Raw genomic sequence first — 22,540 nt, forward strand, 5'->3', positions numbered from 1 at the left:
CTTTATCAGAGAAAGGATCTATTGGTGGGAGCAAGTTGGGTCAGCACTAATTTAATCAAGCTCTCACACACTCAGACACTCTTTAGGTCAGTATGTTATAGAGGAATCCAGTATGCACAGGACAGTGTCATTCTAGGGCAAGGCCTGTGTCAATCAATACTTGACTTCTGTAGGGTTGAAAAGGCCATGCTTCCTCCATATGCTAAGAGGAACTCCGTCTGCTTGGAGTCCACCAACAATAGGCTGCCTGGCTACATGTTCAGGATGACTGCCTCTCAACATCTGAAATAAAACTTTTCTCTGTGCTCACCAGAAGGCTTCAGTTTCATGAAATAGCCCAATTGCATAAAAATAGACTGGGAGTGGAAAAACACTCTGGCAAAGGGATAAAAAGTGTGGGTAAAGACCAGAGTGCCATTTTAATGTGGTTGGGCTGTGCCTGACTGGTAGTTTAAAGGAGTTATGCTGAGGCAGACTGACTGAAGTAGAGTTTTATTGATTTTGCTTTTATTTTTTAATGGGAGAGACTTGAGCTTTATATAGGCTAAGGGTAAAGACACAATGAGAGTCAGTGGTTAAAGATTTAGGAAAGAGAGGGCATAATTAATGGAGGAAACTGACCATAAAAGGTTTGGTTTAGTTTATAGCCTCTTTTCAGAAAGGGAAATTTAGAGATTCTTTTAAATTTCTAAGTTAAGACACTTATTCCACAGTTCCCTAGGTAAATATTAATCAAGTATTACAAAGTGTTAATTAAGACTTTATCGGAGTCATTTAAATTATCTTTTAACTTCCCCAAAAAGCAAATATAATCAGGAAAGATCTCAATGGAGTACTGGTGGGGAGAAGGGAATCTTATGTTTGGGAAAAGGCTAAGTCATCTGAGATTCCTATCAAAAAAGTTTATCAGTAAATTAACAAGCCTGTTTGTAACAAATTGAGAAGGTATTCACAATGATAGGGTACCTAATGTTGAAAGATGAACAGGACATTAAATAAATCATGGAGACGGTAAGAAGAAACCAGGTTAAAGGGCACAGCAAGAGCTATATATCCGTAGTTGTAAAGTGTATTCGTATATTATTTACACAAAACTTCCAAGAGAAAATAACACTAACCTTAAGGTAGCATATCTGTAAATTTCACTCTTCTTATGCCCTTCTTCTCAATGTAACGTTTTCTGCATTAAGTACCTTCCCTAAGTAACATCACTATGTTCCTGAAGCTACTAGATGACCATGGTACATCCACAGGAAGTCAAATCAAAGCACTAGCAGCGTTGATTTAGCGTGGTAAAGCCTCAATTTCCTCACCTACAAAATGGGGATAATAACAGTACTTAAGCTCATAGGAAGGTTGAGAGAGGTCGTTGAGAAAGTACACAAATGCTTGTTAAATGGTAGACTGCATGTAGTATTATGTACATGAATTTCACAGGTTTGCCATGTTTTGTCTTCATATGAAGGAATAATGTATAGTCAGATAAGAGTGAAGACACAGTTTGTTTGTTTCTACCAAGGACAAAAGGTCTGTGGCAGCAGAAAAGAATTTCAGAAAGATATAGAAAAAAGGGCAGATGCACAATGAAGAAGAAAAGACAGACTTGATGGACGTGCTGGGCAGAGGCTTTGTGGGGAGGGAGGGTTGGGACAAGGACAAAATTAATTCAACAGCTTTCAAAGACAAGCAGTGATTAGAGCAGAAATAGAATTGCTTCTTTACTTAGAGGTCTAAAACTAAAAATATGGTAACTTTGAATATTAAAGGAGCTACTATTGTTGTGATTATCAGTAATAAACAGTATAATGTGGTATGATACTTACCATGATAGTCTGGACATGTATTTTGTGTGTGTGTGTGTGAGATCAGCCCTGAGCTAACATCCATGCTAATCCTCCTCTTTTTGCTGAGGAAGACCGGCTCTGAGCTAACATCTATTGCCAATCCTCCTCCTTCCCCCCCCCCCCCCGCCCCAAAGCCCCAGTAGATAGTTGTAAGTGATAGTTGCACATCCTTCTAGTGCTGTACGTGGGACGCGGCCTCAGCATGGCCGGACAAGCGGTGCGTTGGTGTGCACCCGGGATCCGAACCCAGGCCACCAGTAGCGGAGCGCACACTTAACCGCTAAGCCATGGGGCCGGCCCTGGACATGTATTTTTAAATAAGATTTTAACATCTTGTTAAATTTAGAACTGATAAGGCATTTTGGGTGTACAGGGCTAGGGCAAGGGATTTATAAACATATCTGGAAAGATGTATCTGAGATAAATGGACATAAAGTGAGAGAATAAAATTAGTATGTCTAGTAATTTCACTGTAAATTCATCAGGGCTTGAATCAAGAGTGATATAGATATATGATATATATATGATACTGAGAGACACACACATACTTATGTCTCTATCTATCTATCTAATCTGGTATCCTTTTTTCAATGCACTTGGAGAAAAAGCTAGAAAATGGAAAAGCAATTCACGACTGGCATGTGAAAAGCCACTTTTTCAAAATTCTTTTCCTCCTATTTAGTTCTAATTTTATAAATGAAAAGTCAGGCATAGTAAATAAAATTATATTTCTATCTTGCTTTCTTTAATATATAGCACAGTAGGTAGGATAAATATATAATGAATACTTTTAATGATACTGTAGAAGATAAGAGTGAGAACTTTTTTTGAATCCTGACTACCAACTCCTGGCTTTGTGACCCAGAGCAAATGATGCGAGCTTTCTGTACGTTAATGTCATCATTTGTAAAATGGAGATCATTATAATGCCTACCTCGTAGGGTTGTTGTGAGAGTTCGTTAATTCACGTTCCGAGTGCCTGACATATAGTAAGCACACAGTAAATGCCAATTAAGTATTAAGCAATTGCCTTAGCCTTCGACGGTTAACCTTCAAGGAGTCCTAGGAAGTGGCTTCATCTAGGAAAAGGTTGCAACTTAAAACATATATTAGTATATTTGACAAGGAAAAAAAGTTTTGGCTATAAGTAAGATTGTTTGGGTAGTACTGGGACAATTTCTGTCACCCATCCTACCCAATCTTCCAGAAGATCTTTGATGGTAAGGCACACAACCACCATCTTTGATGGTGGCCACAGTTCTGTTTCTGGCCCAGTCTAAGAACTCCCTCCCAGCTTCATCCTACCTTGTCATGGGCAAACATAACGCTGACTGGTCTCCCTGGCTCTTGCAGAAAAGCTTCAGTCTTCTTTACCCATACTTTACTACCCTCATTAGGACTGAAGATTGTTGAACTCCAGTGGGAAGGGGCCTAGCTGCCAGATTCCCTAGCAGCCCACATTCCAAAGCAGCCCATGAAAGCGTGGGTTGGGTGGCTTTTCTCTAGAAGGCCCTGTTAAGAGGTATGCGGTTTACACAGTCAGGCTCATTGTTAAGTCACTGCTTGGGTGTGAACTGTTTCTGCCTTAGCACCGTACCCCCAGTGCCTAGCCCAGTGTGCACCACATAATAGGTACTAGTAGAACTGAAGTGAAATGAACTGAGAGCCTGCCGTCATCCCTATTTACTTCAATCCCCAGAAGCCTCTCAGGTCAGCCATTATCATCCTGAGTCTTGTCTTCACAGTTACTTGTAAATCCTCCAATCTGACCCAACTCCCATTCCTCACCACCCTTCAAATCCTTTCACAGCACCCTTTGGACCTCCTGATCCCCTATATCTTCAACTTCACTTGCAATGTCTTCTCTACTTCCCCACGTAAGCTGCAGCCTTGCTCTCCCACACTTCCTCAATATGTCTCTCAAATACAGGCCATTTGTTTCTCACACCTCCACATGAGGTCTGGAAGGCATCCCTCTTGATCCCTATCACTACTTCCAAACCACTTCTCCTTCTTCTTTCAAAAACTCCAGCTCTTTTGAAATTCTTGTCACGCAGTTGTACCATCCCACATCAGTGTCCCACCCCTAGACCTGAAGGAACAAGAAAGGGAGCTGTGGGACCCAGAAGAAGAGATATGTGTAGAGAAGGCCATGTTGAAGAGCAGAGACATTCAGGTTAGGGACCCAGCCTCCCATCAGATCTGCTGAGGATCCCAATTGGCCAAATCCAACTAGAACCAGAGAGCAAGGAAACCTGTTGGTTTAATCCACAGGTTTCAGCTCCCATGGCACTGAGTGGAACGGAGAAGTGTAGATCTTGAGGGACAAATGGAAGATATCCAGCTTATACCCAATGCTCTTTTTTGATTGCTATCATCTTCTGACCTCTTACTCTTTGAAGACTTCAGCTCCTAGCTCATTATCTTCCTCTCTACACCTTAGTGACTTCAGCACCCATATGTGTGGCCCCCAGTAATCTTTTTCATCCATTCCTATAGTCACACTCTAAATACTACTAACAATAATAACACTATTGACTTAAAGCATCCCACTCTCTGACCACCACCTCTTATCTCTATAGTTCACTAACTCTAATTATTTAATTGTAATTTTCCAACTTTCTTTAGGCCTCCAATCCACTGGCCTCACACTTTTCCACTATTCATCCACTCTCGCACCTCCACTCTCCTGTCTTCACTTTCCACTACGTCCAGAGGAAATTCCACAGACCCCACTCCCTTGAAAGGAACCTTGTCTCTATAATTTATTCACCTGTCAAAAATCTAAGTCTGGTTAAAGCCAACTATCTGCCTTTTCCAGCGGGGAAAAAACACATAATTATGTTGACTGGTTTCTCTCTATATGTTCTATCACAAGCTTCAAATGGGCATTCCAATCTGCCCAGAATTCCTACACTGATTCTGGTAAGTATGCCAATAACTCTTCAAGAATATTATTTCATACCTTCTTTCTCCTTGAGCCTCTCATACTCTGTAATCTCAGTCTCCTCAGCCTCTCATCTGTTCACCACCAATTCTACAAACCTCCCAGTACCTGCATGCATATCCCTGCCCTCCCTCCTGTTACCATGGAATAAGGGTCCCTCCTCCCACCCCTCTACTTGTGTTCTAAATTCCAACCTTTTCCATTTTTTGAGAAATTTGTTCCTGTTCTCGTTCTCTTTCTCTCCTGCATCAATTTTTCTCTATTGGATCATTTTTAACTTCAAATGAATATGTCAAGTAATTCCCATCTTAAAAAATGTCTCCTCCATTCCAAATTCTCCTCCATTTCCCATCCAATTTATCCATTCCCCTTCAAAGAAAAACTTGATTGTCTACAGAGACTGCTTTTCTTCATCTCCCATTATTTCCATCTGCCTTCTATAACCAGCATTGCATGGAAACGTTGCTCTTGTTTAGATCTCCAGTGACTAATTTGTTCCTAAGTCACCTGATCCCACCTATCAGTAGCATGTGACATAGCTGACTGCACTCCCAATCTTAAATCATTTTCCTTTCTTGGTTTTTGTGAACAACATTCTTTCCCGATTTTCCTGCTCTCTCCCTGGCTTTCCTGCTCCATCTTCTTTGCTGGCTCAATCTCCTTTCCTAGACCTCTAAATGTTAATGACCCTAGGGTCTTCTCTCTCCTGAGCTGTCCGCAACAGTAGGCACTACCCACATGTGTCTATTTAAATTTAAAATAATTTAAATTAAATAAAATTAAAATTCAGTCTCTCAATCACACTAGCCACATTTCAAGTGCTCAACAGGCACATGTGGATAGTGGACAACATGGACATAAGACATTCCCATCATTGCAGAAAGTTCTATTGGATAGGACTGAACTAAACTCTCTCCCTAGGCGATCTCACCCAGTCCCATGGCTTTAAATACCATCTATATGCTGAGTTCTAAATTTATACCTCTAGCTCTGACCCAAGCTTCAGATTTGTACATGAAACTGCCTATTTGACGTAATCAGGCTATTCAAACTAACATCCAAAACAGAACATTTCATTTTCATCCTCTCCTCCTCTTACTCTACCCATGAAAGCTTTTTTCTCTTCCTGTATGTCTATTCTTAGCAAATGAAATCAACCAACCAGTTTTGAAGCCAAAAATCTAGGAGCCATCTTGATTCCCAATAACTACCATCAATGAGTCTTATTGACTCTATCCATAAAATATATCTCAAATCTACCCACTTCTACCTCCACCATCATCTTCCTAGTCTAAGGTTCTTGTCTGAGCTACTATCCTACTCATAGGTGATCCAATGCACCTAATCTAGCATATAGCAGGTGCTCATTAGATATGTTGAATAAATTAACAAGTACAATCCTACTAAATAGTGCAAAATAATCTAAACTTTTAAAATATTCGGGAATAATAGATATTTGCCACAGAAACTTTAGGAAATAGATTTTTGAAGATAATAAAAACCACTTCCCAGACTTTACTTATGCTTGGTTATGGCTCAGTATCATTATTCATTTTGTCAATTATGAATACATTTTTCATGCTTTTCACAGCACTATAATGTACCCCCATGCATCTGTTATTTGCATTGTCAGTGCAACTCACCTCCCCAAGAGAAATTTTAGTTGTCGCTCCTTCCTACTTAGCCTTGGCTTTCCTGATTAATCCAGTAGCTTCTTGACCTCTTGATTATCTATAAATTCTGTGCCTGTCACAGCCCAGGACTCAGCTCACCCAGCAGCCATTTATTTTGTTCAGAAGTTCCCAACTTTGTTGCTGTCCCTGCCTGCCACCTAGCTCCTCCCTGCAGTCCTCAACTTCCTTGTCAAGAACACTAAACTTTGACCCATCCTTAACTCAAAATAACTCAACCAATAATTCCAAACAATGTCTCCTACTCCACCCTCTTGGACTCTCTGCATTTACTGGCAGCCCCTAAATGCTTGATAGCCCCCATTCGTTTCAGCTGCATGGCAGGTATGGTCAGACTGATTGTTCCTACAGATAGAGGTAATTACAGTAGTGAGGGGATGGAGTAATAGGGAATGCAAAGGTGTCTTGTGGGGCCTGGAGCCTAGTAATTATTAATATGCCCGGCATCTGCATTGCCTGTGTCAGTTTACAAAGCCATCTCAGACACATCATCATCACAGCAATCCAAATGCTATTATTTGCCTACCCAACAATCACCTCTCCTCCACCCTCCTCCAACTTCCTTCTCTCCAAGAGAACACCCATTTTGTTCAGTATCCACCCTCCATCAAAGAGCAGATACAGCATGTGAGTTGTATTTCATCCTCCACCCGACCCCAGCCAGCTTTGAGGTCTCATTCCTTTTACAAATGGGCAAGTGATACAAACATGGCCAGTAAGAGTGAAAGAAAGTGTGCTGTGAGGAGTTCTGGAAAAGGTTTCCTCACCCTTAAAAAAAGATCCTCAGTGACAAGATCACCTCTTTTTTGGCTCTGGAGATTGCCCTGTCTGGATGTCATTTGTGAGACCACTAACATCTTCTATTAAATGAGGAGAGAGAGTCTTAGGTTGAAGCCATTGCTGAGAACAGCAGAGTGAGAAGACGAAAGAAAACTACATCCTTTGTAATATTCCTAAGCTGTTTTTCATACTGCCCTACCTCTGGACTTCCAACTACGTATTTGTAAACCCAGGGGATTCTAATTCCAACAAAATTTGAGAGGCCCTGACTTCTAAGCCCACAGCTATAAACTTTCACCACCACTTACTAGCTAAGTAATCTTAGGCAAATTATTTAACTTTTACAGAATCCATTTCTTTATTTGTAAAGAGGGGAATAATATTCATCTCATAGCCTTATTGTAAGGAAATAGGGTTACGAGGATTTGACGGCAGACTGAATATGGGAAGTACTGTGAGGTCCGTCAGCCAGAAGATGATACCACAAAGTCCCTAAGTATTTCCCAAACCTGCCTGCTGATATAAATTGACACACTGGTTAGATAAGCTGATGTCAGGACTCTCCTCTGGAGATTCTGATTCAGTAGCTCCCTAGTGGACTCTAAGAGACTGTATTTTTAAAAAAACATTCTAGGCTCTAGGCAAGCGTCATAAGCAAGCAAGTCTGAACTTAGCAAGAGAATACATGATGTAATACTCCTATGCAGCAGGAGTCAGGACTTCTGGTTTCTAAATCTAGATCTGCCATTACTTCACTCGGGCAAGCTGTTTCACCTTTCTGGACCTGTTTAGTCATCAGTATACTTGTCCTACCTACCCTACAGGTCTATAGGGGACTGAAGGCAAATCACATTTGGGGTGAAAGGGCTTCTCTAATCTCAGTATTTTTACACTGCTGCAATGTGGATTAAGTAGACATAAAAACAAGCAAAACTAGGATTGGCGGAGGCATTGGCTTTGTGGTAAAATTAACTGAAATTATTAATTGTAGGACGATGCCTTCTCTACCTTGAGCCACTGAGCTTCCACTCCTCTCAGGATCATGGCATAACTTGAGGTGATGACCCTCAGCTACTCTGGTCACACTGTTTGAGATCCGTGAATACGCCTAGAAAAATTACAAACAAGAGTGTCGGGCAAAAGGAGATTTGGATGAGGCCCCTAAATTCTATTTTTTGTACCAAGGTAACTTTCACCGGCAAACACTTTCAGTAACGTCTACAAGTGCAACAGAAACATTTCCCTTGGCACTTAAGAAGCAAAAGGCGACTATGCCATTGGCCTCAGAAGGACTTCACAAAGTTGGTAGCGCAGGACACCTCCTAACTTGGGAGCTCCGGGGCCTGTAGGACTCACAGGTGGCCTGATCTCAGCGCATAGATGATCTGACGTCGTCAGAGGAGCAAACCAAACTTGTCCAGCGCTTAACATGCCCAATTTCAGTTTACGCTTGAACCACAGCCGCGTGAAGCCGCCACCAAAGCCCTAAAAGCCCGGACTTCCGCCTCTGGCCCTGAGCTCTTGCCAGCGCAGGCAAGCCCAGCCCAGCCCCGCCCAGCCCAGCCCAGCCCAGCCCAGCCAGTGGCTCCACACGCCGAGTTTGAGTCTCCTCAGCGCCCGTAGTTCTTGAACTTTCACCGCCCCTCAGCGCCGGCGCCGCGCATGGCACGCATGCGTCGTTCCTTTGAATGGCTGGCGCCCTTATCCTAGCGGCGGCGGGGGCCGCGGGGGCCGCGTTCCTGGCCCTGCGGCTGTGGGTGGTGCTTCATTCCCGGGTCGCCGTGCCGCGGGAGTCTCTCAGTCTCCTGGTGGTGGCTGGGTCCGGTGAGTATCAGGGCGGTGAGTGTCGGGCTTGGGTCGGTGACTACAAACCCCAGAGTACACCGCGGCGCTCTTCGCTGGTCTCCTTAGCAGTTTTTGGAGCGTTGCATCCTGAGATTTGTAGTTTCCCTGCGTTGCCGGAACCGGGCGGCCCAGCCGGGGCAAAATGCTGGTCGGCAGTCGCGGCCCAGGCGTCATTGATGACAAATGAGTAACACTTGTCTGTACTTAGGCTTCTCTGTAGCGCATATTTTCCTAACAAGTTATTAGCGAACCGAGAGGACGCAGAAGCCTTTTGATGCTAACGTGCAATTTCTCTGAATAAAAATTGCTCTTTTGTATTATTAATCTGGGCGTTTTGTATTTAGTTTAGGAATCACGAATACTACATGATGAATGTGGCAAAGTGAATTGTCACGTTTATAAATATACAAAATCCACGAGGATAAAAACAGTTATCTACTGAGGTGAAACAATACTTAAGGATATTATGTCCGAGTATGAACAACAAGCTGGCCTGTCAGGTAATACAATCTGAACAGACACAGTCCACAACAACAAGCTGGCCTGTCAGGTAATACAGTCTGAACAGACACAGCCCACCAGCCCTGTAGGCACTTGCAATTTAAATGGACATTTCTGACAGAGATATACAAATACATGCTGTGTACATTGAGAAATGCCAGGAAATTGCATCCAGATAGAACAATATTTATAGTATGAGCAAACATTCTAAACTTAATGTTCAAGTATAAGTCATTACTTTATTCACTTAACGTATTTTGAGCCATACAAGAGGCCAGGCACTATGCCAAACTCTGAAAATAACAAAACTGACTAGTACAACTTACCGGTGGAGTGCTCACTGTGTCCCAAGCAGTGTGAAAGGTACAAGGATACAGTAGTGAATGAAATGGAGAATATAGAAAAATTAACAGAAAACAAAAAACAAAATGGGTGCTCGCCACAATGAGCTAAGCACTGTAATCAGGGAGGCACAAACTGCCGTGGAAGTCTTCAGGAAGGGTGCCAATTGATCTGAACTTGAGACAAGAAGCTTCCTGGAAGAAGTGATGTCTAGACTGAGACTTGAAAGATGACCAAGACAAAGGGGATCTGGGGCTTTGAGGGCTGAGAGGATGTGAAAAGAAGTCAGTAGCACTTGGAATGGCCAGAGGTGAGAGAGCACTATTGCGTTGAGTTCAGTGTGGGAAGGTAAACCCAATCCAGATCCTAAAGGGCGTTTTAAACCCTGCTCTGTAGAGCTGTTGACACTCCACTCCTTCATACCACGTAGGGATTAGGACCACAGGCCTCTGGATTGATGTAACGCTGGAGTTGGATCACATCTCTGCCACTTAGTATCTTGGTGATCTTGGGCATATTAGTTAACCTCAGTGAGCCTTCTGTTTCCACCTTGAAACATGTCGAATGAGAAGAGGAAAAGGAGAGATTAAATGTAGTAGGATTTAAAGTGTTTAGCAAAGTACTTGGCATATGGTAAGCATTTAATTAAGTGGACAGTTAATAAATGGTGGCTATTGTTAGTCCTGGTAGCAAAGAGATCTTTTAAAGTACTTTTGAATGGAGAGTGACCCACTTAAATCAAAGCTTTCCCAAAGATCATTCAGCCTGCATTGTCAAGAGAATGTTTTGACAAAGACTGAGGTAGGGAGACAAGTAGGAGCCTTTTGAATAATTCTGATGACAGATGATGACAGCCTGACTAGGGTGATAGGTGTGGGGATGGAGAGAAGTGTATGCATTTAAATGAGATTTAGGAGATGAAAAAAATCACAGGGCTTGTGAGGGCTGAGGGAAGGAGGGACCCAAGAATGATGTCCAGGTTTCTGTCTTGAACAAATGGATGTTAGAGCCATTCACTTAACAATTAGATTTGATGGACTGGGAACCAAAATTAAGATTGAGAATTCACCTGGCAAGTGGTGCCCTCTGTCATTCAGGGTAGGGAGAGATTGAAGACCTCAAAGAATCATCCAAGTCAAAGAAAAACTTGTAGTCATATAAACTGTCTAATAGTTTATGCCCAAAATTTTGGAGGAGGGGGAAGGCATTTTCACTGTTTACTGTGAATACCAAAAAACATTTAATCCTTAGATACCATTAAATATTATTAGTTGACCACTTATATTCAAAGAATATCAATCAAAATTACTACTTTTCTTTGAAGCACCATGTGATCTCCTTAGGCAAATTTTAGATTTAATATCAAACACTCATCCATCCATCCATTCAATAATAGGAGTGCCTACTATTTTCTAGGCACTGGGGATACAGCACTAACAAAATGAACAAAAATCCCTGCCATCGTGGTGCTTAACCTCTAACTGAGCAAGGGTGGAGGGAGACAAAAACAAAAGAATAAATAGACTGCATAGTAAATTATACAGTGATAAATACTGTAAAGTAGGGAGAGGGAGTTGCTCTTTAGACAGAATTGTCAGGAGAAGCCTAACTGGGAAGATGACATATCCAACAGCAAGAAGGCCAGAATGGCTGGAGTAGACTGAGTAAGGGGGGAAGAAGCGGATGAGGTCCAAGAGGGAACAGAGTAAGGGGTCAGATTACAAGCAGCTTTTTATTCCGTGTGAGAAGGGAAGCCATTGGAGGTTTTGAGCAGAGGTAAATAATTTGATCAACTTTTTTAATAGCATCCTACTGGATGCTGTGCTGGGAATAGACTGAAGTGGACCCTTGAGTAGACAAGTGGAGCTGGGGGGGACAGACAGGGAAGCTATGGTCATAGTCCTTGTGCGAGTGATGTGGCTTGAAGCAGGGTGGTAGCAAAGGAGGTAGTGAGAAGTGATTACATTCCGGATATATTTTAAGGTAGAACTGAGAAGATTTAGTTCCCAAAGAATTTATCTTAATAAAGAGTAAAATGGAAGACAAAGCCCATCATTTTAATTGCCTTTATTCAGTGGCAAGGTTAAATTTTCAAAGAATGTATTCAGTGAGGATTTCCTTAAAAAAAAAAAGAGACAGAGCAGGGGTTATGAAGTTTTAATTGCAATGGAAGATGTGGATATTAGGTTTTTATCCTTAATTGTTCCAGCTGTGAAAAACAAGTACCTGCTTTGCAAACCACCCCAGTTTTTCAAGGCTAAAAATGAAAGTACTAAAATGAGTATAAATCAGATGTGTAAATTACTTGCCCCAGACAAGAAATGGGTGGCAAGTTATAAAGTTAAAGTATGATTCTAATTCTTGAAACTCGCACTTAACCTATGCCGATTTCATTTCTATATCTAATTCCTTCTGGAATCCAGTGAGTAATCCTTCCCTTTTCACTGTAAGAAAGTATATGCGTTGGGAGAAAACACATGCTTAATTTGTTTGGTTATCCTTGTCTATGTTCGCTTTATCACTATTGAGAGCGCTTTCTTACAACAATAAGGAGGGGGGAGCTTTGTAGATGGGGCAAAGTGTGACCAGAGGCGAGGAGGAGGTAACAAATAAGATGGAAACAGAGACTGCTAAGGACATCAATCTGGCTGAGGCTGGGAGACTGAGAAATGAAACTGAATGGGTATGATAGGGCTCCTTGATAAGAAGTTTGATTGCTTTGCTGAAATAATATATAGTTAATGTGATAGGGTGATGTTCTTTGCGGTTTTTTTCCATGAAGGAAACCTCAGTGAACACAGATGATTTTTAAATTCATGGTTTTGAAATTAAAGTAATAAAATTTTGGAGATTGTACAATTTCAAAAATTGAACATACAGTTGTTTGGTGAAGCTGGTAAATATGTATTTGAGGGCCGGTGGTGTGCTGAGACCTCTGTTAGAAGCTGAGGTTACGGTGGTGAACAAAAGTCTTCCTTAGGAAGTCCTGAATCCTGCGGTCAGTGCTCATGCCTCCCTGACGTTACTTCTCAACACAGAAGCGTTCAGTGACTGTCTTCCCATTTTTCCACCTACTTTCCTGACCTTACTTCACCCTCATCCTTCCTCCCAGTATTCTCCCCTTCCCTTGTACATACATCTCAGATCTTGCCATCTCATGTCCTAATAATCCTGCCCCTGCCCGATGGCCTCCCTACGCCTATCTGTCCATTAGCCTCACCTTTCAAATCATCTCAGCCTTTGCCATGGATCTCCCCTACTCTTATGGCATTGATTTTTCATAACCATTTGCTTACTTCCCCATTTAAATTTAAATTTAAATTTTTAAACCATTTAAACCATTTAAATTTTTCTTACTGTCTTGCATCATTCTTTGTATGTGTGTGTGTGTCCTGCCCCTCTCCCACCAGTCTTCTCTATAACAGGAGCTGTGTCTTACACTTCTATGTACCTTCCTCAGCACCTACTGCTGGTAGTATAATACTGCTTGTATTTTTATACATTTATTAGCCTCTTCACTCAGATGAAAGTAGTATTTATACAAGGGCACAGATTATTGTTTCCAAATGTTCCTTCTGTCTTTTAAGAAATACACAGAACATAACATTAGTATAACATAGTCAAATGGATATGTCCATTGGGAGTTTCTTAACCTTTGGCCTTCTGATATTTTTTCCAGGCGGGCATACTGCTGAGATCCTGAGGCTGCTGGAGAGCTTGTCTAATGCTTACTCCCCTAGACATTATGTCATTGCTGACACTGATGAAATGAGTGCCCATAAAATAAATTCTTTTGAACTAAATCGAGCTGATAGAGACCCCAATACCAAGGTAAGTGATAATTTCTATTTCTAAGAGAGTTACAAGTTGTATATTGAGTTTAATTATCTCTGGAAACAATATCATGGCACTTTAGTACCCTGCCCACTCAAGGTAGTCAACTGTTTGTGGCTAATGAAATATATTTACTTTACTACCAAAAGATTAGAATTTCTTTAAAATAAATCTTCAAATAAAAATGGTTGCTTAAATTTCTTATATTCTCTTTTATTCTCCAGAAATAGAGGAAGTTGTTTTCCAGTTAATTCCAACTGTGAAAATTGTTTTATTTATACTTACATCCATAAAGCATCCAGTTCATGTACTTACTGGCTCTTCATTAAAGGTCTTTGTCAATGTATTACATTTATATAATTTGATTTGTCTATGACTACTTATTCTTCAAATTGTACTTGTATCTGCCTTTAAAATTACTTCTCCACCCCAGGTTGCTCACTTCATTTTAAAATTTTAGTCAGAATTTGGGGTAAAAGAAAAAAAGTGAAGCTACTTTATGAAGGAAGAAAACTATTCCTTGAGGAATTGCTTGAGGAAGAGCTATTCCTTGTGTAGATCGTCTCCATCCATCTCTTTCTCTGGTACCTGCCCAGCCATGGGGCTGCAACAGATAATTCAGGAGTGGACAGCTGACCCAGCTCAGGCCACTCAGAGTGCTTCTCTGGGCTTTTTGGAGTTGGGGACCCTGAGAATGGAGGCAGTCTTTCTTCAGGGGCAAACTCTCTAAAAGATAAAACTTGGGAGCTGCTGGCAGTCATGTTTTCACCTGGCGGATGAAGACAGACTACAGATAGAGAAAAGAATGCAGTTAATATACAGGAAGAATAAAAAGAGAAAACAGGTAGTGAGTCCTGCCTTCAGTGAGTCCAGAGGCCCAGCTGCATCTGTGGGTCCTGGCTTGGTGGTTCTTATCTTTCTCGGAAATCAGGATCCACTAAGCTAACTCCTCTCCCACTTCACCCTCCTTCCCCCTCCTGCTCCCCACCCCCTGGCCTTTTTTCAGCTTGTTTTAGTTGAGTTTTGGTCACTTGTAAACATGGTCCCTAACTAAAATACTATTAAAATGTATTCTTGGAGAATCCAGGTCAGACAAGATGAGAATCTGCCTGCTGTTATTCAGCCATGGCAAAGTGTATGGTATGTTTTTTCTATGTGGGAAATGAGCCAAAATGCTTCATTTCTGTTTTAGGAGTCAATACTGTGTTAGTTTCCTAGGGCTGCTGTAACAAAGTATCACAAATTGGATACTTAAAACAACAGAAATTTATTCTCTCTCAGTTCGGGAGGCTAGAAGTCCAAAATTAAGGTGTCATCAGGGCCATGCTCCTTCCGAAGGCTTAGGTGAGAATTCTTCTTTGCCTCTTCCTAGCTTCTGATGGTTGCCGCCAGTCCTTGGCATTCCTTGTCTTGTAGCAGCATCATTCTGGTCTCTGCCTCCATTGTCACAGGGCCACTCCTGTGTCTCTGTCTTCACATGCCCTTCTTATAAGGACACCAGTCATTGGATTTAGGGCCGACGCTAGTCCAGTGTGACCTTATCTTAGCTTGATTACATCTACGAGACCCTGTTTCCAAATAAGGTCACATTCACGGGTTCCAGAATTTGGGGAGGACACTTTTCATCCCTGTGAGCCAGTAGTTGATTTTTTAAATAATGTGTGAGACAGATAATAGTATCCCTCATTTTACAAATGAAAGAATTGAGGCTCAGAGATGTAAATAACTTGGCCAGGGTCCTGCCAGATATGCGGCACTTACCTGAATGTGTCTTCTCCAAAGCCTGTGCTCTTTGTGCACACGCCACTCTGCCTGTTCTGTACATTCTTTTCCAACTCAAAATACCAAGTGAGAAAAGAATGCCTTAGGAGTTCTTATCCAAGGCATCAGAGACTAAAAATGTTATTTAATCTCTCATAGATAGTACTGTAATTTAGCAGACTACTTAAAAAATATAAAGGTTAAATAAGTACAAAATTCTTAGTGTTTTCAGCATAAGGAATAGGCATCTTTGTTTTTACCCAATTATTAGTGTGCATATTCTTTTCTTCTTTCTGAAGTTGCATCCAATTTGGAAGCTCCAGTTTTAATTTAGCATACATATTGTATATTTCCCTCCAGGTCTATCACCATATGTATTGTTTATTTGCTGAATTATTTCGTGGTTTAGTGAAACATTTGGAAGATTGTTATATATTGTGAATCAATGATGACACTTTACAACCCAGTAAGTTAGGTTTGATTCACTTTAATAAGAAAGCCAAAGATTTTGGATTTTTTTAGTGCTATTAATTTTTCCTGTTATCAAAGTAGCGCCACCATGTAGGACTAAGCGTTTCTGTCTGACTTCCTTCTTCCATCAGTTAATTTACTGCTAGGGTAATGCAGTCCCCGCTGGAGAAAAAACACTATCCCATTCCTGAAAGGGTTTCAACTCCTAAATCTGAAGCTGGGAAGAGTTTCTGCAGAGATGCAGAGGAGAACTGTTGAGGGCGGTAGCGTTAACATGCCTGTTGTCCTTTCTGCTGGCTACGCCTTTGTGCCACACTTGAGGGAGAGGAGGCAGGGTGGAGAGACACCTTCCCACCAAGCTTTGTTAAAAGGGAAGAATCCGCTTACTCCTCTCTTTCTACACTACTTAGCTTAGGGGAGTTCTACCTGCAGCCCCCCTGGAAGCTACCATTGTACCTTCCATGGAACTCACAAGACTGGGGAAAGGAGGGATGTTAGTGAAGAAATCAATAGTCATCAATACATTTGCTGGCAGAGCCTCATCAGCCAAGAATACTGAACGATCTAGGTCTGCGCTTTCTAGTACAGTAGCCACCAGTACTGGCCCAGCACCGCTTGCTGAATAGTCCTTCTCCTACTGATCTGCAGTGCTGCCACTGTTATATCAAGTTTCTCTGTATGTGTAGCTCTGTATCTGAGCTTTCTTTGTGAACTGGTTCATTTGTCCCTGGGCTAATATCGAGCTCCGTTTGTCTTACTCTTCAGAACCGTCTTAATTGTTCTTTTTTTTTTCACAGAGGTTTTTGAATTAGCTTTGACAAGTTCACAAAGAACCCTGTTGGAATTTTTATTTGAATTGAATTGAATCAATACATCAGTTTTAGGAGAATTTACATCTGTGTAATGGTATCTTCCTATCCAGGAATATCATCTCTCTCTCCATTATTTAGATCTCCTTTAATACTTTTCAGTACCATTTCTAATTTTCTTTATAAGAGTCTTGCCTATCTTTTGTTGTTTTTATTTCTAGGTACCTTGTGTTGTTTTATTATCGTTGTAAGTGATGTATCTTTTATAAGAACCACCTTGCTACACTCTAATTAATCCTAATAATTTGTACACTTTTTGTTATCTATGAAGAGAATCTCATCATCTGCAAATAGTAACAATTATGATTCTTTCTTTCTAATCCTTACACCTTTTATTCTTTTTCTCATTTTGTTGTTAGAGCTTTCAGAACAGTGATGAATAGAAGCAGTGTAGTGGTCATCCTTGCATTATTTCTGATTTTAAAAATTGCCAGGAGTTTTATTTTAAATCACATTTGGTTGTTGATTTTTATCAAATGTCTTTTCTGCAGCCTAGATGATCATATAGTTTTTCTAATTTTGTCTGTTTACATGGGCAATTACATGTCATGAACTATTCTTGAATTCCTGGAATAAACCCAACTTGTTCATAGTGTGTTATATTTTAATACATTGCTGGATTTTGTTTGCAGACGTATCATTTAGGATTTTTTCATTTATGTTCATGAGTGAGATTATCCTTTACTTTTCCTTTCTCATGCTGTTCTGTAGTTTGGGTATCAAGGTTACACTAAGAGTAGGGTGTATACACCTTTTTGTTCTTGGGAGGAATTTGTGTAAGTATGGAATTAATTTTTAAGTTTTGTAGAACTTGTCTGTAAAACTACCTGGCCCTGATGTGTTCTTTCTGTTATGGTTATAGGACTCTTCAGGCTTTCTGTTTCTTCTTAAGTCAGTATTTTTCTAGGAAGATGTCCATTTTTTGTAAGTTTGCAAATGTATTGGCCTAAATATTTTTGTAATATTCTCTTGTCATTTTTGTAATCTGTGCTGTAGTGTTTGCATGGTATATCTTTCTCTAGCTCTTTATTTTTACTTTTTGGTGTGTCATTGTGTTTTAGGTGTGTCTTTTATGAATGACATATAGCACCATTTTTAAAATTCAAAACCGAGAATCATTCTTTTTAACTAGCATGTTTGGTACGTGTACATTTATTGTGATTATTAATGTATTAGATTTATTTCTGCTATTTTATTTGGTTCTTTCTACTTACTTTACTTTTGCTTTGAGCCTTTTTTCCCCTCTTTTTCTGTCTTCTGTTTGGATTAATTTAGCTTTCTTTGTCTTCCCTTTTTCCCTTCTCCTGGAATAGAAATTATTCTACTCTCTTAGACATTATACTTAAGTTGTTAACAAGGATACCTAATTTAAAGTCAAAAACTTAATATCTCCGTCCTCCTCCTGAAAAACAAGGCTTTTGGCATGTTTTAACTGTGACCACCTCCCCCCATCTTATATGTTATTGTTTAGTTTTTTGGTTCTACCTTGTTTTTATAGCACCCAAATTGTTTATTACTATTATTATTTTATGCAGTCAGTGCTTATTTAGGTTTATATAGCATTTTCTTTGCTTACCAATGCTTATCTGATGTCTTTCTTTCAGGACTCTGTCTTTTATTAGTTCTTTCATGGAAGGTCTGGATTTATTCTTTCTGTGTTTTTTGTTTGCCTGAAAATGTGTTTTGGTTTTGCCCTTCTTTTGATTGCATTTTGTGTTTAGAATTCTAGGTTGATTTTTTTTTTCTTCATAACTATGAATTTAGCATTCATTCATTTATTTAACAAGTATTTATTGAATACCTACTGAGTGCTAGTGATACAGTAGTGAATAAAACATGCAAAAATCTCTGACCTCATGGTGCGTACATTCCAATGGGGGGATAATAAGCAAGATAATTAAGTAAAATGTATAATGTGTTAGTGATAAATGCTAAGGAGAGGACTAGAACAGGGAAAAGGAATGGGGGTAGTGGCGGTTGAAGGGAGGTTGCAATTTTAGGTAGAGTGGCCAGGAAAGGTGACATTTGAACAAAGACGTGAGGGAGGTGAGATATAAAGCCATCTGGGGAAAGAGAATTCCTGGAGAGGAAACAAAAACTGCAGAGAAGGCCCTGAGGTGGGGCTGTGCCTGGCATGTTTATGAAACAGCAAGGAGGTCGGTGTGGCCGAAGCAAAGTAAGCAAGGGAGAGCGAGTAGGTTCTGAGGCCATAGAGGTCAAGGTGGGGCTGTTCGAGTCAGACTTTTTAAGACCTTCTGGTCCATTTTGAGTCTTAGATTTTTTTTTCCCTGTGAGTGACATGGGGAGCCATTGGGAGGTTTTAGGTAGAGGAGTGATGTGATCTGACTTATATTTTAATAGGATCATTTTGGCTCCTAAATAAACTAAAAGGGAAAAGGGCAGAAGCAAGGAAAGGAGTTTGGAGGCTCTTGCAGTAATCCAAATGAGAGACCAGTATGACTTGGCCCATGATGGCAACAGTGGCTATGATAGGAAGTAGTCAGATTCTGGATATATTTTGAAGGTAGAGCTAATAGGATCTGCTGGCAGGTAGCATGCAGGGTGTGGGGAAAAAATGAGGGGTGGAGGATGACATTCAGATTTTTGACCTGAGCTACAAGGAAAATGGGGTTGCTGTTCATTTACCTGAGGAATATTACGTGAGGGAGCAGGAGGGCTGGGTGTGGGATGTCTGTAAACATTCAAGCAAAGGTGTGGACTGTGCACCTATGGATCTATGAGTCTGAAGTTCAGGAGGGAGGTCTGGTCTGAAATATGAATTCTGGAGTCATCTGTGTTTACATGATGGTACTTATAATAGGAAACTGGGTGAGATCACCAGGGGCTAAGTGTAGTTAGAAGATGAAGGGGACTAAGAACTGAGCCCAAGGCGCTCTCACTTTCCAGGACAGAGGAGCTGTTATTGTTGTGGAACTCGCAGGCGTCAGTTTGTTGTTCCTTTGTAGACCTCTCCTCTTGAACCTGCGGGGGCATCAAACCTCAGCCCTAGGTTTCTGGCATAATTACGTCTTCCTCCCCAAACTCGGGGTCACAGGCTGTCTGCTCCCTCTTCATATTCTTGTTTCTGGCAAGTAGGGATTTCCCTTCTTTCCAGTTCAGATCAAATGATCTTATATAATATAAATGCTGTTATATTTCTTACAGCATTTTAATCTGTTTCTAGAAGGAGAGTTTTCAGGTTGTTTTATATTGCCATCTTGCCAGAACCAAAGTCAAATTCATTTTCTAATTAAAATTAGAGTTTTAGGGCCGGCCCCGTGGCTTAGTGGTTAAGTGCATGCGCTCCAATGCTGGCAGCCCGGGTTCGGATCCCGGGCGCGCACCGACGCACCGCTTCTCTGGCCATGCTGGGGCCGTGTCCCACATGCAGCAACTGGAAGGATGTGCAGCTATGACATACAACTATCTACTGGGACTTTGGGGGAAAAATAAATAAGTTAAAAAAAATAAAAATAAAAAAAATAAAATAAAATTAGAGTTTTAATATATCCTCTGTGTAGGTGCCTATTCCAGACTATTTGTATAAATAGCATCCCCCACTCACCCGATTTTCCTCACTTTTTTTTTCTGATGTACCTGTACCAACTGCAGTTTCCTAGCTATAGATAATACTTGTGTGGTTAAAGGCCTTGACTATCTCTTTATAATTTAATTTTTTCATGCTTCTTAAGTGAACCAGAAAATCTGTACCATTTTAAGGCATTAACAGTAATTGCACTCTCTGCCTGGGCAAGATGTCTCATCCATATCACTCATAATAAAAGTGCATTGATTCCCACTTGGTTCTGGTGAGAAGCCAAAACCCACATTTTCAACACAAGCCTGCTCTTCCCAACATAAAGACGACCTTCCCAGAAATCAGAGGATACAAATTACCCTCTGTTAGTCATTTAGAATTATCTAGGTAGCATAGGAATTTTTTATTGTTTGGTTTATATCTTATTCTGATATGGAATTATTCAGTGAACTTCTAAATGTTTTTGCTTGTTTGTAGAAAAAATATTTAAATGCTCAGATTTACCTGTTTATGCTAGATATAAATATAGAGCAGATTTTTAAATTAATAATGTAATCTCGTTAATTAAGTGGTAGAGGTGACCTCCTTTTGTTGTGGAAACTCCATTCAATTTTCTCCTAATTCCTTTGATTCAGTGTATTTTTTAATGGTATTTACAATCTTTAGGTACATAATTCACCTTATTTATAATTATGCAAAAGTGAAGAGAAATAATTATTCTTGGTGCACTTTTTCACTCTGCTGTTAGCCTGTGTTTCTCTGAGTAGTTTAAGTAGCTTTTTAAGAGAAACAGGCTTCCCTTGGGAGAAACATCTCAATCCCAGTCGAATAAAGCAACTGAGATTAGAAAGGTGAGAGTGGAAAGCTTAGCACAAAAACAGAAAAGCAGATGTTTAGCTGTGAAATTACTTACGTGAAAAATGTCTTGAAAAACCTTCTAAAGAAAATGTAATTTCCACTGGGATTAGTTCTAAAGTAAAGACTAGCTAAAGTAATATCTTGCTGAAAAATTGGGTAGTAACCTTTCCAAATAGAACCAATTACCAGAGCTATATTATATGGAGGTAAGTGAGAAATCTAACCAGAGCTTTCTTCGTGGAAAGCAGTAGTCTCCTCGTTGGCCTGTGTTTCATCAGGGACACCCACCCCGGTGAGACATGGAAGGAAATAGGCTCAGGGCGCTGCACTGTGGGTTTTGGTTCATCCTTTTATTGGCTTCCCAGTCTGAGCATGATCTGTTGTTAACCCCTTCCCTTGACAACCTTTACTCTTTGTAGCTTCTGTTAGAGTATGAGTTGGCACCTTCAGGTCATATTACTAGCAAAAAAAACTCAGTGAAAAGAGACTAAAACTTTTTAAAAACTACGTAGAAAAACTAAAGAGTAAGCCTTTTTCATATATAAAACAAGAATAGAAGTTGATGAAAACTGATTTGAAGGGTTAAAAATTAGAGCCAACTTTCTTTACTTTTGGGTCACTTACCTAGATTTCTCACTACTCTATAATGAAGCTTATAATGTTTTACCAAGAAAGGTTATTTGTTTGTTCATTTATTCAAAAAAAATTAAATGAGTGTAGATTCTGTACAAGACACTATGCTTATGTGAATATTTCAGCAAATCTTTATTAAATATGCCCCAGAATTAACTGTCATAGGATTGTAAGTGGTTATCTTTCTTTTTCTCTCTAAATTTTATTTCATGTTTTTTTGTTCCTTAATTTAAAAACTTTGGACAATAAAGAAGTATATAAAATAAAAAGTGGGAGTTCCCTCTCCACCCCAGTCTCGCTGGGGTGTACCAGCTTGAGTTATACCCTGCTATAACTTTTTCCCTCTTGTTACTCATGTACTTATAACGAAATATTGTGAATTATGTGTACATATATACACATCACTACGTAAACGGGGGAGGCAGGATATGGCTGGTTTATAAGTCACATCCTGTATATTGTTTTCAGCTTTTTTTCATTTAACTGTATACCTTGATAGTGTTCCATGCTGGTACATACAGGTCTGCCTTGTACTTTTTAATGATTGCATGGTCGTCTATAGTATTGACATACCATTTTCCCATTGAAGTTTTCAGTTTTTCATTGAATACTGCAGTAAATATTTT

The 22,540-nt window shown here is 40.2% G+C and overlaps 2 protein-coding genes across 2 annotated transcripts in view; one reads left to right on the plus strand and one right to left on the minus strand.

Annotated features, from left to right (window-relative positions):
* The window catches only part of TLCD4 (TLC domain containing 4), a 102,662-nt gene extending 94,008 nt beyond the window's left edge, over nucleotides 1-8,654 (minus strand). Inside the window, exon 1 of the mRNA XM_087447018.1 lies at nucleotides 8,271-8,654. The gene's annotated coding sequence lies outside the window, so the exon portion shown is untranslated. The remainder of the gene's footprint in view (nucleotides 1-8,270) is intronic.
* A 246-nt stretch (nucleotides 8,655-8,900) lies between these two features.
* The window catches only part of ALG14 (ALG14 UDP-N-acetylglucosaminyltransferase subunit), an 83,925-nt gene continuing 70,285 nt past the window's right edge, over nucleotides 8,901-22,540 (plus strand). Inside the window, exons 1-2 of the mRNA XM_004420810.3 lie at nucleotides 8,901-9,086; nucleotides 13,630-13,781. Of these exons, the coding sequence (XP_004420867.1) occupies nucleotides 8,951-9,086; nucleotides 13,630-13,781 (288 nt within the window). The 5' untranslated portion in view covers nucleotides 8,901-8,950. The remainder of the gene's footprint in view (nucleotides 9,087-13,629; nucleotides 13,782-22,540) is intronic.

The sequence above is a fragment of the Ceratotherium simum genome, chromosome 2 (genome assembly GCF_057802395.1).
Source record: "Ceratotherium simum simum isolate JZ-2026a chromosome 2, ASM5780239v1, whole genome shotgun sequence".
Classification (NCBI taxonomy): Eukaryota; Metazoa; Chordata; class Mammalia; order Perissodactyla; family Rhinocerotidae; genus Ceratotherium; species Ceratotherium simum.